A 13165-nucleotide genomic window follows, 5' to 3' on the forward strand; every position below is an offset into this window, starting at 1 on the left:
TTCTGTGTGCATATGCGTGAGAAAGAGCATGCGTCCGCACGGTCTATCAGCACACACGTGCGCTTTGAGAGGAACTCGTGAGGACAGAGAGATATCATGTTCACGCTCTATTGCAGGTTTATGAAGGCCGGAGTAGCTCTGGCGCTGCTGCAGTATTCCCTCACCGCAGAGTGTCTGATTGCTTTCCAGCCATTTGGCTCCCGTCCCTGTAGTTCAGCCACAGGCCAGAGCAGCTCGGGAGAGCAGGAGGGTGTCGCCCCTGTTCCTGTCTCGTGTGCTTTTTAGGAAATATTCTCTCCGATCGTTTTAGCCCATCAAAACACCCAATAAGGTGTTTAATGAACATTCCAACATGCCATTTGCCAGGAGCAGTTTCTCATTTATTAGGCTATTGTGGGTTACATCAAATTTTATTAGCGTGTTGATTAGCATCACCTCTACTTTTCTGTATTTCATTAAAAGGTGCTAACAAATGCCCTTCTTCTGAAAGACCAAGCAGTACACAGCATTTTCTGTGTGACTGTCTGCTTCACATTTTATGTTTCTGCTGTATAACACACTAATGGTAGCTGATGGAAATAAATGAAAATCAGTTTTGAGACACTGACCCAGGTAAACACTAAGGTTTGTATCAGCCTGGGATTAATCATATGAACCATGGAGAGCAGTTACTGGTGTAAAATCACCGCACTGCTTTTTGTTGTGTTTTTCCCCTGTCAGTTATAATTTCTTCTCTTCATGTGTCGTGTCCTGGCTCGGCTCACTACGATCCAATTATGCATTTGAAAGCGCAGACCGTGTTTTGAGTTAATCGACTGAAGCTTGAGTGAACACTGAAAGGGGAAAGAACTCTGAGAACCTGGAGAGCTGGAGTCTTGGGCGGCTTCAGCCTCACTCTAGATGGACGGACCCCTTGCCAGAGTCCGTGAGCGGAGTGTTGGAGGAAACGAAGAGGCGGACGCAGTGCAAACGCTCCTCACACAGAACAGTAGTGGGGAATAGGGAATATATTATCTAGAAGGAAGGAGTTTGAGGCATGGTCTTTCTCCCAAACTTCAGTTATTGCATAACCCCATTTCAAGGTGAAATTGCTAACAAATGTTAAGCAATGAGATGGAGAGCATTAGTCCCAGTCTTTCATGGATTTTAGCCGTGTGCGGTGTACACACAGTAAAAGGTGTACCCTCTGAGCTCAGGCAGCATGGCTTTGATTTATTGTTTCGTTGTTACATAATTTGAAGCTTATGAGTCTGATTGCCAAAATTGTGGTTATCCCTCATACTGGCTTTCTTTTAAGGCAAAAAAGATCCAATCCTTCTGGTATGTGTAAAAGAATGGAGTTTGGATCCTGCCGTGTGCTCTTTAATGGCTGAGTCTTACCATATTATATTAGTCATTCATCGTTTATAGTCTCTGAAAAATTGCTCAAGACAACAGGAATCTCCCTCTGACACTATGCTAGAAATTTTAAAGTGTCAATATTCGTAAGGAGGATTATTTATGTTTAGACTTAGCTAAACCCTGACCAAAGATTCAATGACGAGGCTAATCTGATCTGATCAAAAACTGCTTCTACACCCAGTTTTCTGAGAAAACGTCCATGCGACACTAATGAAAAATGTACTGACTTCCAAGTATTGTTCCAAAATAGACCTACAATGATTCATATGAAGAATAGCTCTGGGTTGGAGCATTTCTCAAAGCCTGTTTTCATACCAAATGTGGAACATGAAAGTTTTCAGTTCATTTTTCTCATTATAAAACATTGGTTAAGAGAAATCTGAAGGCCCCACACAGTTACATAATATGACCTCCCAGGTCTGTGGAGAGAGAAGGCAGCAAGTCACTCCACAGCATCTATGCTCCAGACTGAAGGTTTCCAGATGCTTGTTCCACTAGTGCGTACTGCATACAGACAGAGGGCCAAAACAGCAATAGAATCACTTTTCATCTGGTCACAGGTCACAGATCTCCTGCTTAGGCAGTCTGAAAAACACATCTGACTAAAATAACGAAACAACATGATGAAATGGTATTAACAACAGTGGGGGCATTTTCAAATGCTCAGTCGCATTTGATACATTGATAACAGCTTTGACTTTGAATCATTGGTATTTTGGGATGGGAGAATTCCTCTGATTACCATGAAAGGTCATCCAGTTATCAACAGACTGCATGTTAAATGATGCCATTTGAGTGCATACTAAAGAGCCTCTGAACTGTTCAGGCAATGTACCAACACCAGTCCCTCCTGTCTTCACATCTCTCTCCATTGGTTTAGTTTTTCATCTTCCTTTCTGTCTGATGTTGCTTTCCTGCTTAGATATTAATGAGTGCGAGGATGAGGCAATCTGCGGCAAACATGGCTACTGTGAGAACACGGACGGATCTTACCGGTGTCAGTGTGACCAAGGATACACCAACCCGCCTGAGGGACAAGGCTGCATTGGTATGGAGAAAGAAGCAAGTGCTTCATCTTAAATGCATGCGAGACATAATTAAACAGTTTAAAACGTACAGTTACAGTGTGTGTGCCTTCCTGACATGGCAGACATAAATGAGTGTGAGAAGAGTTCTGCTCTGTGTGGGGAGGCTCTGTGTGAGAACGTGGAGGGAAGTTTTCTGTGCCTCTGCCCAAGTGAGGAGGAGGAGTTTGACCCCATCACTAACCAGTGCAGACCCCGCCACGTGAACATAGCAGGTAAGAAAACGTAAAAGCTTACACACATGTGCATGAATCAAAACCTTTGTTGCGTTGTCAGTAGGTAAAATGCTTTAATTGATGCAATTTACAATATAGGTAAATACAATATGAAATGAATTAATTTCATGTGTTGCTGTCTTGCTTTAACACAGATGAATTACATGTGGAAGCATCTAGATACATTTTACTGATTCAAAGGTGCATTAGTCAAGTTTGATGAAACACCACCTGTAGCTGTAAAGTAGTTGAACACAACAACACTGGAATTATTTTTAGTAATTTTCCACCTTCCACTCTCACTCAACACAAAAAGATCTTCTGTCTCTCAACACAGCTCTCCCCTGCTAAGAATTGATTTAGCCAGAGCAGTCATCATGCTCCCATGTCTGAAGGGTGTCATGCCAGCAAAATGTAACTTTTTGATAGTGAAATTACAAACCTATAAACACTTAGAATTTGGCTCATAACAAATTGCTGCTGAAAATAATGGAGGGTTTTTGCTATCCAATGAGCATCCATCAATCACTGTCTGCGCTAGTTTGAAACCTAATTAGCAAGCTAGCATTGTTATCTGCAAGGGACTGATGCAGTTGACAAGCATTATTTAGCTAGTTAGCTCTCTAAGTGGTAATGATTTATATACTTCAGTCATTATGTAAAGTCTGCAACTCACAGTTTCATGTTAGGAACACAGATAGCATTTTGTTTACAAACCTGTCCAGCAGCATCGTTAATTCTGTCACACAGAATACACACACACACACACACACACACACACACACACACACACACACACACACACACACACACACACACACACACACACACACACACACACACACACACACACACACACACGCCTATATATGTATGTATGTGTGTGTGTGTGTGTTTCATACTTTTCATACTTAATAGTTGATTTGAATTAGTAAGGAAAAGAGGAAAGGGGGAAATCGAATAAAGCATTGTTAATATTTCTTCTTCTGAGTCAGACTGACATCCAGACTGTTAAGCCAAGTTTCAGTAAAGTTAATTCTGTTCCAAGAAAAACAAGGATAAGGTATAGCTATTGGCAGTGCATATCTGGAAACATTTTTTTTACCACTAACAGCCTTGAGCATAAACATATTACTGACATGCAGTGTGATTTGGAAAAGAAAGAAGTAACTTTATGCAATTGGTCTGTCCTTGTGGTGTCTCTGTTGTATATTCACGTGTAAGATATTTACAGAAAACCTCAAATATTCTAAATCCCTTGTACATTGTGGTATGTTAACTGTTGTGACATGTGTAAATCACATGAGTGAAAAAGATCAGGATTGCTAACTTTACCAGAGGTTTTACTGAGCCTGTTGTTTAGATATGGCTAGAATCCACAATACAGAGATCAGGTCATGTCAAGCTGTGCTGGAATTAACCAGTAAACATTACAGCATTGTGAAATGCTTCCAGGCCCCTACGAGCTGTTCTCCCATGTCCCACAGTTCCACATTTCAGGCTGTTTATCTCAGGTGTGAGACATGGATTAGTGGTGTTCTTCTCATAAAGTGCTTACCACAATCATTGCTCCTCTCGCTTTTACTGATTTATTTTTTTGTGCGTTATATGTGGGAATTGCATCAGTATCGCCAGGACCTGAGCTCTCTGCTCCTGATCCGGGTGCCTCTGATGAGGACCAGAGGAAGGAGTGCTACTACAACCTAAACGACGCTGACCTGTGTGAAAACGTCCTGTCCCGCAATGCCACGAAGCAGGAATGTTGCTGCACTGTGGGTGCTGGCTGGGGAGACAACTGTGAGATCCACCCTTGTCCACTGATAGGACAAGGTACAGCAACGACACAGCCAATCACAATAGAGTGTTTATTTATCTCTTTCATCAAAGCTTTGGTTGGTTTGTTTTGGTTTTAGCCACACCTTAAACCTTCCTGCTCTACACTTCCATTAAATATGCCATTTTGTAATGACTGGTGTAATCTGTAGTCATTTTGTGCCCTCTGTGGTCTGTCTTCAGTCGAGTACGACTGGCTTTGCCCACATGGCTCTGGCATTCTCTCGGTCATCTCCTCAGTCCAAGGTTTTCCTCAGCTCCAGCTCCAAGGTACGTCTGCACACGACGGTCTTGTTTATAAACAACTGTGAGGTCATTTTTGTTCTTACAGGTGGGACTGATAAGACTAAAAGACGTGATGATCAGGATTGTTTTGTTGTTGTTATTTTTTTACTTCATGTTCCTATAGAACTAATATTTATGGCAAACTGTAAAAGTCTCTTTGTGAACTATTTATTGTGGCAGTGCATGTTTGTCACGAGACATACTTTACATTTTTTTACCAGACAGAACAAGTTTTCCATTGTCTTTCATAACTGCTCTTTTCCTCAGATGCAGACGAGTGTGAGATGTTTGGCTCAGAGATTTGTAAAAATGGTCATTGCTTAAACTATGACTCCTCATACTCCTGCTTCTGTCGTGATGGCTACTATTATGACAACATCCGTATGGAATGTGTTGGTAAGTACTGGGAGCAAATTTGTATGAACCCAATTTACATAGTGCTTTTCAAACATTGAAATGCACTTCGAAATAGTTTTCAGGTTACTGGAAATAAACAAAATTGTTACATTAAAAATAATCCAAATTAAGATGAGCATCACTCTAAGGGGTCAATCTAAGGGTTTCTCTAAAGCAATGATTCTCAACTGGTGGGTCTGGGTGGGTCACAGACAGCTTGTAAAAATAAATAAATAAATAAATAAATAATGCTCTTCTGATTTTGTACTTGTCTTTTATCTTGAAAAAAAGACATGCAAATCATTCTTGCTGCTATGGTAACCACCAATTGTTTACCCTTATAATTAGTTAATAACAGTTGTATTTTATAAAAGTGGGTCATGACTTATAATATTAATAATAATAATTTTAATAATAATAATAAAATTATAAATATCTGGGTGAGACCAGTTGAGAACCCCTGCTCTAAAGGATTACTACAGTGGGTCACTCTACATGGTCACTCTAAAGGATCACTCTAAAGAGTCTAAATGGTCAGAATAAACAGTTACTCTTTAGGGTTACTCCAATGAGTCACTCTTAAGGGTTACTGTAAAGGGTCGGTCTAAACGGTCAGTCTAAATGGTCACTCTAAGGGGTCACTCTAATTACTCCTAAAGGTATTATTGAAACTATGTTTCTAACTTTAATTAGGTTATTCTAACCCTAACCCTATGGTAACCCTATTTCTGTGCTTTTGCCTCAGACTACGATGAATGTAAGGAGGAGGTCGTGTGTGAACGTGGAACATGTGTGAACACAGGCGGCTCCTTCAACTGCTTCTGCAGCCCTCCGCTGATTTTGGACATAACACAGCGGCGTTGCATTCCTGTCAACAGCACACAGGGTGAGGCGCACCTGATCTCCATGACGCAGATGCGTATCTCAGATGCTGTCTTGTGTATAACCTGCCTTGGAAACCGAACTACAAATTGCAACTGAAGCTGCCGTTCGAAACATTTCAACCACAAGTGTCAATGCGTTTTCTCAAGCTCTTGGTAGTTTTAGATTTCTGTTCCCTCTGCTCTTCTGTGTTTCTAGTTCACGTTGTTATTCCTTCTACCTGAAGGTGTTCATGAGCGTGATGAAGATGACGTTCACGCAGACATCTGCTGGAAGGAGCTGAAACACGATAGCACGTGTTCTGATCCTATGATTAATATAAGGACCACTTACACCGAGTGCTGCTGTCTCCATGGTGTTGCTTGGAGTTCACAGTGTGCCTTATGTCCTGAGAAATTATCTGGTATGTGTTTACAACTAGATGTCAGATTGGAGTTAGATGAAAATGTCTTACCTGCAAGGCAGTTACGTAGTGACGCATAAGTTATAAGAATAATATATTTGCAAATATCAAATGTCAAAGATATTTACATACAGAGCATTTAGCAGATGCCTTTGTCCAGAGCATCTTACAGAATTGCTTGGTTGTCTCCATGTAAATTATCCTAATGCTAGTACAACTAGGACAAAATCATAAATTACCATCTAGCTGTGTTTTTAGAGACAGGAACATAGTACATAAAAAATCGATAAGTAACACCTAATTGAAGTGTAACCCATATAAATTCTCTACATAGAGGATTTTGCCATGCTGTGTAACCTGCCTCAGAGGGGTTCAGACAGCCTGCGGGAGACTCCAGGCTTTGAATATGGACCAGACGCCTCCCCTGATGGACTCTATGTACCACCATACTGGAGTAACTATGGTGTCTGGGGAGGAGAAACCTACTATGGCCCTGAAGGTCCTCTGAATGGCCCTGACATTACTGGTCACTCAAACGACTATGGCTCTAGAGAGTCGATACAAGTACCTGTGCTTAGACCCAGAGAGAACCGGCCACCACTGCGACTGGATCCCTACGCAGGTAAGATAATTCTACTAAGAGATAGTATAGATAAGATACTTACAGTTAGTAGATGAAATGCTATTATCGGTGCATGGACTACACATTAGCAATAATGGGGTTTGAATTACACAAGTTTTATGTTTATGGTTTATTGTCATTCCTCCATATACACAGCACACACTGGAACAAGATATTATGTCTTCAGATCTATGGTACAACCCAACAGAACAGCAGCACAGTATACAGAACTATAAAGTCCGATTGCATAACACAGCACGACAGCACAGTACACAACAATAGTGTGAATACACAGGAAAACACACCCAGAACATTAAGCACAAAATGACTGTCACATTAACACAATGGGCACAGGGGCAAATAAGAGGATACATAATAATGTGTGTGCTAGCTGCTGAAGTGTTTTCTGAGCTGATCTGTACAGTGAAAAACCACACACTGTCAAACAATAGACCTTCCCCAGTAGAAATAGCAGTGCTAATTCTGCAGATGCAGCAGATCCAGGTAGGCACAGAAGAGTGCAGAGTGAACCGGAGGTTTTGTGTCTTTAGGTCGGAGTGAAGGCTTTGAGGGCCTGCGTGCGGAAGAGTGCGGCGTCCTGAACGGCTGTGAGAACGGCCGCTGCGTGCGGGTGCAAGAGGGCTACACCTGTGACTGCTTTGATGGCTACGAACTCGACCTGGGCAAGATGGCGTGCATCGGTAAGGTCCTTGGTCGTTTATTTCTCAACTCTGTCACACTGCCAGTGTTTTTTTTATTTGGATCTTTTTATGTATAACAATATGTAGTCTGTCCAAATGTTTCATATAAACCTGAAACCACAATAAAATGATCTTAGGCCATCAGGGTTCAACTTTTAAAATAAAAGCTTAGTTAATTCCCTAATTACAGACAAAAGACATATGCGCTAATAACATTTTCACAATCTGACATTAAATTTGTTTACAATGTACACTATGACCAAGCTCATAAGAGTAACATTTAAAACTTAAAAATTCTTATAAGCTGTGTTGCAAACAAATTGATATGCCTGAAACGTGTGTGTGTGTGTGGTGTGTGTGTGTGTGTGTGTGTGTGTGTGTGTGTGTGTGTGTGTGTGTGTGTGTGTGTGTGTGTGTGTGTGTGTGTGTGTGTGTGTGTGTGTGTGTGTGTGTGTGTAAAAGAGTGAACATTCAAATTGTATTGTATTTACAGCAGCCAGTAAAGACAAAAGTGTCAAATTCAGGTTCATTATGTAAAGTAAATAAATTTTAAAATAAGCACATATATATGATGCATTTAAATATGAACAAAGGTATAATTTTAACTTGAAGTAAACGTATGTGGAGTCAGTTGAATTGCTGACTTTGTTTCTTCCTAGGCAATATGCAATATGTCAGTGTTATTACATGTTATGTTGTGTTATTGTTGGAAAACATCCCAGAGAAAAGATGTGTGTTTGGAGCAAATGTACATCTTATATTAAACAGCTTTGATACAAATCCAAAATTTAAATGCTTCCTTGAACCAGTCCAGAATACATGTAGTCTGAGGAGCTGTTCTCTGTCAAGACTGATGTTTGTTCCTCCTGTATATGTCTATTCTATTCCACTAAATCAAGACTTAATCTAACGACTGACACTGGCAGCAAAATGTGTTTCACTTCACGAATGCAAAGAAGCATGCAGCAGTAGTCCTTATCCACTCAGGACTCAGTGACCCGAGTGAGAAACATTACTTGGAACACAAAGAAAATAAGAAATCCTCATTCAGCAACAGCTGAGCAGAACCATCAAGCCATCTTGATCTGCACAACCCCTTAATGCCCGGTTTTATGTTCTCCTCCTCGTTTAGACATAAATGAATGTGAGGACATCAGTGACAACGTGGAGCTTTGCAAGAACGGCCTTTGTACCAACACAGACGGCTCCTACAAGTGCACCTGCCTACCAGGCTTTATAGCCTCCTCCAAGCCCGCTGAGTGCATCCCGACGGAGGACACCTCTGTGCCCAGCGGGGCAGGGAAGTGACACCCTGCTCTCTCCACGAGCGCTCTGAGGGACTGACCTTAGGCCTGCATCAGTGAAGCCAAGCCAGCCGGGTGCCACACAAGCAACCAGCCACTACACCTACCCAGAGCTCCTTCAGACTTGTACATAATGAGTAATGATTTTTAAAGCCTATATAAAATATCTTTAAAATTTCCTTTTTTAAGGACTCCCAGCGCTAAGAAAATGAATAAGAACAAAATCAATGACACAGCATGTTAAGCATCATATGCTAAAATAAGTGGTTGTTATTCACAGTATTATTCACAACTGATTTGTTAATAGAGATCATTCCAGTTCAAACTTGTCAGTAAAGGCTTCACTGAGGAGGTCTGGACTTTTGTACAGATCTAGTACTATGTATTAAATTGGTTTGTTACATATTTTAATATTGCATTCAGTACACTCAATATTTTATTTGACAAAAAATTAAAAGTAAAAAAAAAATCGATTAACCTTGTAGATTTATAGATACCTGTACAAATGTTATTGTAGCACTCTTTTATATATGAAAAGTGGTTTACACTGTATCAGATAAAGTGTATGTATCCTGCCCTGTGGAGCAGACAATGAAATGTAATTTTACGGAATGACTGCACTTTTTAACAGTTGTTATGTGGTGCCTTCAATCCAGCAAACACATAGCCCAGATATTTTCAGAAACAGATCATATGTCAGATTTGCTTGGTAATTATGTAGCTTCCTTTGAATTAAAGTACACCCATACATTATTGCTGGCTAGACAATCAGCACATCTAGATCTGTTTTAAAAGGTGAACAAAATACAAACCACTTTTGTACACAAAATAATCTGTCCTGTTTTTGAACAGCGCCACATTTAACTATTTCACATTGACATTTCACCACTCGGATTATAGCAGAGAATTTAGGAGGATGGGTATTAGTTACATCCCTCCCAACACCACTTCATCTCTCCACTGTTGAGCCCTCCTTTTGAACATGGAGAGCAGTCTAAAATCATACAAGGTGGTGGGCTGTAAGGCTAGAACATGTGCTTATAGATGCTGCAGCTGTAAATGGAGTGAGTATAACACACAAACACACATAGTGTCTGGTCAAGGCTGAGCTTGGTAGCCCACGCGTCTTGAAGTGAAGTAACTCCAATATGAACATTTGATTTTTGGTGTTTTGGAGGTGGTTTTAAACATATGTGAGGGTGGTCATAGGCTGTAGGACTGCCCTTTTATTGGAAACTGTGGTCTAAATGTTTTGTTCATTCAAAATTGATTACCTCTGATTGTAGTTGTTTCTGGACATTAAAGTCTGAAATAGACATTGGTCGTTTCTTCAGTTTTCATTAATATTCGAAGATGAAAACTTGCAGAGTCAGCAGTGTGCGAGAATATGAACTTCAGTATGAGGTATGATATCAGGTATATTTATATCATTCAAATTTGTTCATTTATTTATTAGAGGCATGTAAAAGAAAAATAGCTCCACTACATCACAGATCTACAGGTGTGTTAAAAATTATTCAACCCCATAGTCGTTTTTTTAGCAAATTTAACATTTATTTTCTATCATTTTCAGAATCAGATCAAATTAGGGTTTGTATAATAGATAAATGAAACTTTAATTACAACAATGTTTCTTCGAATATTCCAACAAATTATTACATACTTTTACTTGTAAATCCTGTAAAGCTGCTTTGTGACAACATGTGTTGTGAAAAGCGCTATACAAATATATTTGATTTGATTTTACATATTTTTACATTACATTATTCAACCCCTTAGACGCTTTCAACATTAGTACTTAGTACAACTGCCTTTGGCAGTAATAACTTCCTTCAGACGTGAAACATAGCTTGACACAAGTTTCTTGTTGACATTCTTGGCTTGCATGTTGCAACTGCCTTCTTCAAAGCACACCAGAGATTTTCTATGGAATTTAAGTGGGGTGATTGTGACGGCTACTCCAGAATCTTCCAGCCTTTCTTCAACCAAGCCCTGGTAGAATTGGAGGTATGCTTGGGATCATTGTTTTGTTGGAAGGTCCAACATCTCCAAAGCTTCAACTTTGTCACTGGTGCATGGCATTTCCACCCAAGATCTCCTGGTACTTAACAGAATTCATGGTACCTTCCACATGGTGGACATTCCCTATACCTGAAGAAGCGAAACAGACCCAGAGCATGACTGACCCACTGCCATGCTTCATAGTAGGCAAGGTTATTTTCTGTATAAGCCTTGTTCTTCCTCCTCCAAACATATTGTTGAACCATAGGCCCAAAGAGTTCCAATTTGGTCTCGTCGCTCCAGATAACAGTATCCCAAAACCTTTGTGGTTCGACCACATGGTTTTTGGCATACTGGAGTCAACTCTTTTTGTGATTTGGAGTCAGCAGAGGGGCGTTTAGGAGTTCTGACACGAAGGCCTTCATCTCGTAATGTGCACCTTATTATCAGGCCTGATACCTGAGTACCCCCCTCTGACAAGTCCTGTCACAGTTCCTCAGCTGTCAGCTGGGGATTTTTCTCCACCTTTCGTTTCAGGTACCTGACGGCACTTGCTGTCAGCATCCTCTTATTGCCATGTAGCTTTTCCACTGTCTTTAGCTTTAAATTAGCTAATTATGCTTCCAATTATGTCTCTTGAAATGTTTAATGTCTTTGCTGCTTTGATATATTTCATATCTATATCCTTGCAGTTACCTCCTCTCTACACTTCTTTGACCATTGTCTGGACTTCACCATGTTGCACAAACACTATCAACTGTCTACAAGGAGCTGAGTGTCCTGCTCATTATGGTTCTGTTCTACAGGTTCTTTCAGTGCCTAATTGAAAAACACCTGATTGAAACCTCTTCTTGAGAGTGGTCATTTTTAAGGGGTGGAACAATTTTGTCAAAGAGGAAATCACAAACACGACATTTGTTGGTATATTAGAAAAAAAATTATTTAACATTTAAACTTGCTAAAACACTTTTCTGCTATGTTGGTTGAATAATTTTGAGCACAACTGTATGACTACATTAGAGTGGGAGTTAATTTTCTGCATGACCTTGACCTTTTCTTACTCCAAGCTCACCTTTATTGACAGCACAGGCTTTCTTCTGCTAGGTCTTCCAAATAGTTTATTAATTTTGGATATTGGCATGTAATTACATTTTTTGGAAACTTGGTGAGAACCAAGTTTTATAACTTTCACTGATGCCATTAGAAAGTACTTTTTCCCAGGCAACATCTTAACAACTCTAGTCTTCTGAAAATGTTAAACTGTTGCCCAAAATGTAGAGATGGTTGTTTAATATATATCTTTTGAAGTTTTTAATGGTACATATAGATATATTTTTTTATATAAACAACATTTTCTCTCACTTTGTGTATGTTTATCTCTGATCTTTGAAAACCATCTTGAGTGAAGGTTTCTGGCCTGAAAGTCACATATTCATATTAATAAGCCAAGAAGTGATGGATTGCCTTCCAAGGGTAAGATAAAACATAAATAGGACTGTATGCCAATTAGATTTTGTTCATAATGTGTCAACAGTTCTAGAGGACAATGTTGCATTTATAACCACACTGAGTGAGTATGAAGAAGGTTTACTATACAATAAAAATAACATTAAACTTTAGTTCAACTTCCTGACTACAGTCCTTGCAAGCAATTCTCGAATTAGGGTTTAAGAGGTTATAACCACCCATTTTATCTTAAGTTGGTTTCTTCAACACTTGGTGGTGTTACTGCACCACCAAGTGGATTTACTTGCACTGCTTTCAAACGCAGACGACCTACGGCAACGTTCCAAACAGCATTTGTCCTAGTTAGACGACGACAAAATCTGTTTATGACCCATGTCGACAAAATATGTTGAAATCCGAAGTGAGCTACGGTTTAAAATAAAATAAACGGAAACTAGTATATATTTTGTATTTATTTAGTACATGCCTTATTTTTCAGGTAGTCGTGGCCGAGTGGTTAAGGCGATGGACTAGAAATCCATTGGGGTCTCCCCGCGCAGGTTCGAATCCTGCCGACTACGAAACGTTCTT

The 13165-nt window shown here is 39.9% G+C and overlaps 1 protein-coding gene and 1 non-coding gene across 2 annotated transcripts in view; both read left to right on the forward strand.

Moving 5' to 3' along the window:
* Nucleotides 1-10445, forward strand: part of LOC143480151 (latent-transforming growth factor beta-binding protein 2-like) — a 92435-nt gene extending 81990 nt beyond the window's left edge. Inside the window, exons 30-39 of the mRNA XM_076977645.1 lie at nt 2324-2449; nt 2552-2701; nt 4328-4531; nt 4718-4804; nt 5087-5215; nt 5961-6101; nt 6324-6500; nt 6835-7122; nt 7674-7823; nt 8956-10445. Of these exons, the coding sequence (XP_076833760.1) occupies nt 2324-2449; nt 2552-2701; nt 4328-4531; nt 4718-4804; nt 5087-5215; nt 5961-6101; nt 6324-6500; nt 6835-7122; nt 7674-7823; nt 8956-9131 (1628 nt within the window). The 3' untranslated portion in view covers nt 9132-10445. The remainder of the gene's footprint in view (nt 1-2323; nt 2450-2551; nt 2702-4327; nt 4532-4717; nt 4805-5086; nt 5216-5960; nt 6102-6323; nt 6501-6834; nt 7123-7673; nt 7824-8955) is intronic.
* Nucleotides 10446-13073: 2628 nt separating this feature from the next.
* Nucleotides 13074-13155, forward strand: trnas-aga (transfer RNA serine (anticodon AGA)). The gene has a single exon. It is a non-coding gene; the product is annotated as a tRNA-Ser (tRNA).
* The last annotated feature ends 10 nt before the right edge of the window (nt 13156-13165 follow it).

The sequence above is a fragment of the Brachyhypopomus gauderio genome, chromosome 17, assembly GCF_052324685.1.
Source record: "Brachyhypopomus gauderio isolate BG-103 chromosome 17, BGAUD_0.2, whole genome shotgun sequence".
NCBI classification, from domain to species: domain Eukaryota; kingdom Metazoa; phylum Chordata; class Actinopteri; order Gymnotiformes; family Hypopomidae; genus Brachyhypopomus; species Brachyhypopomus gauderio.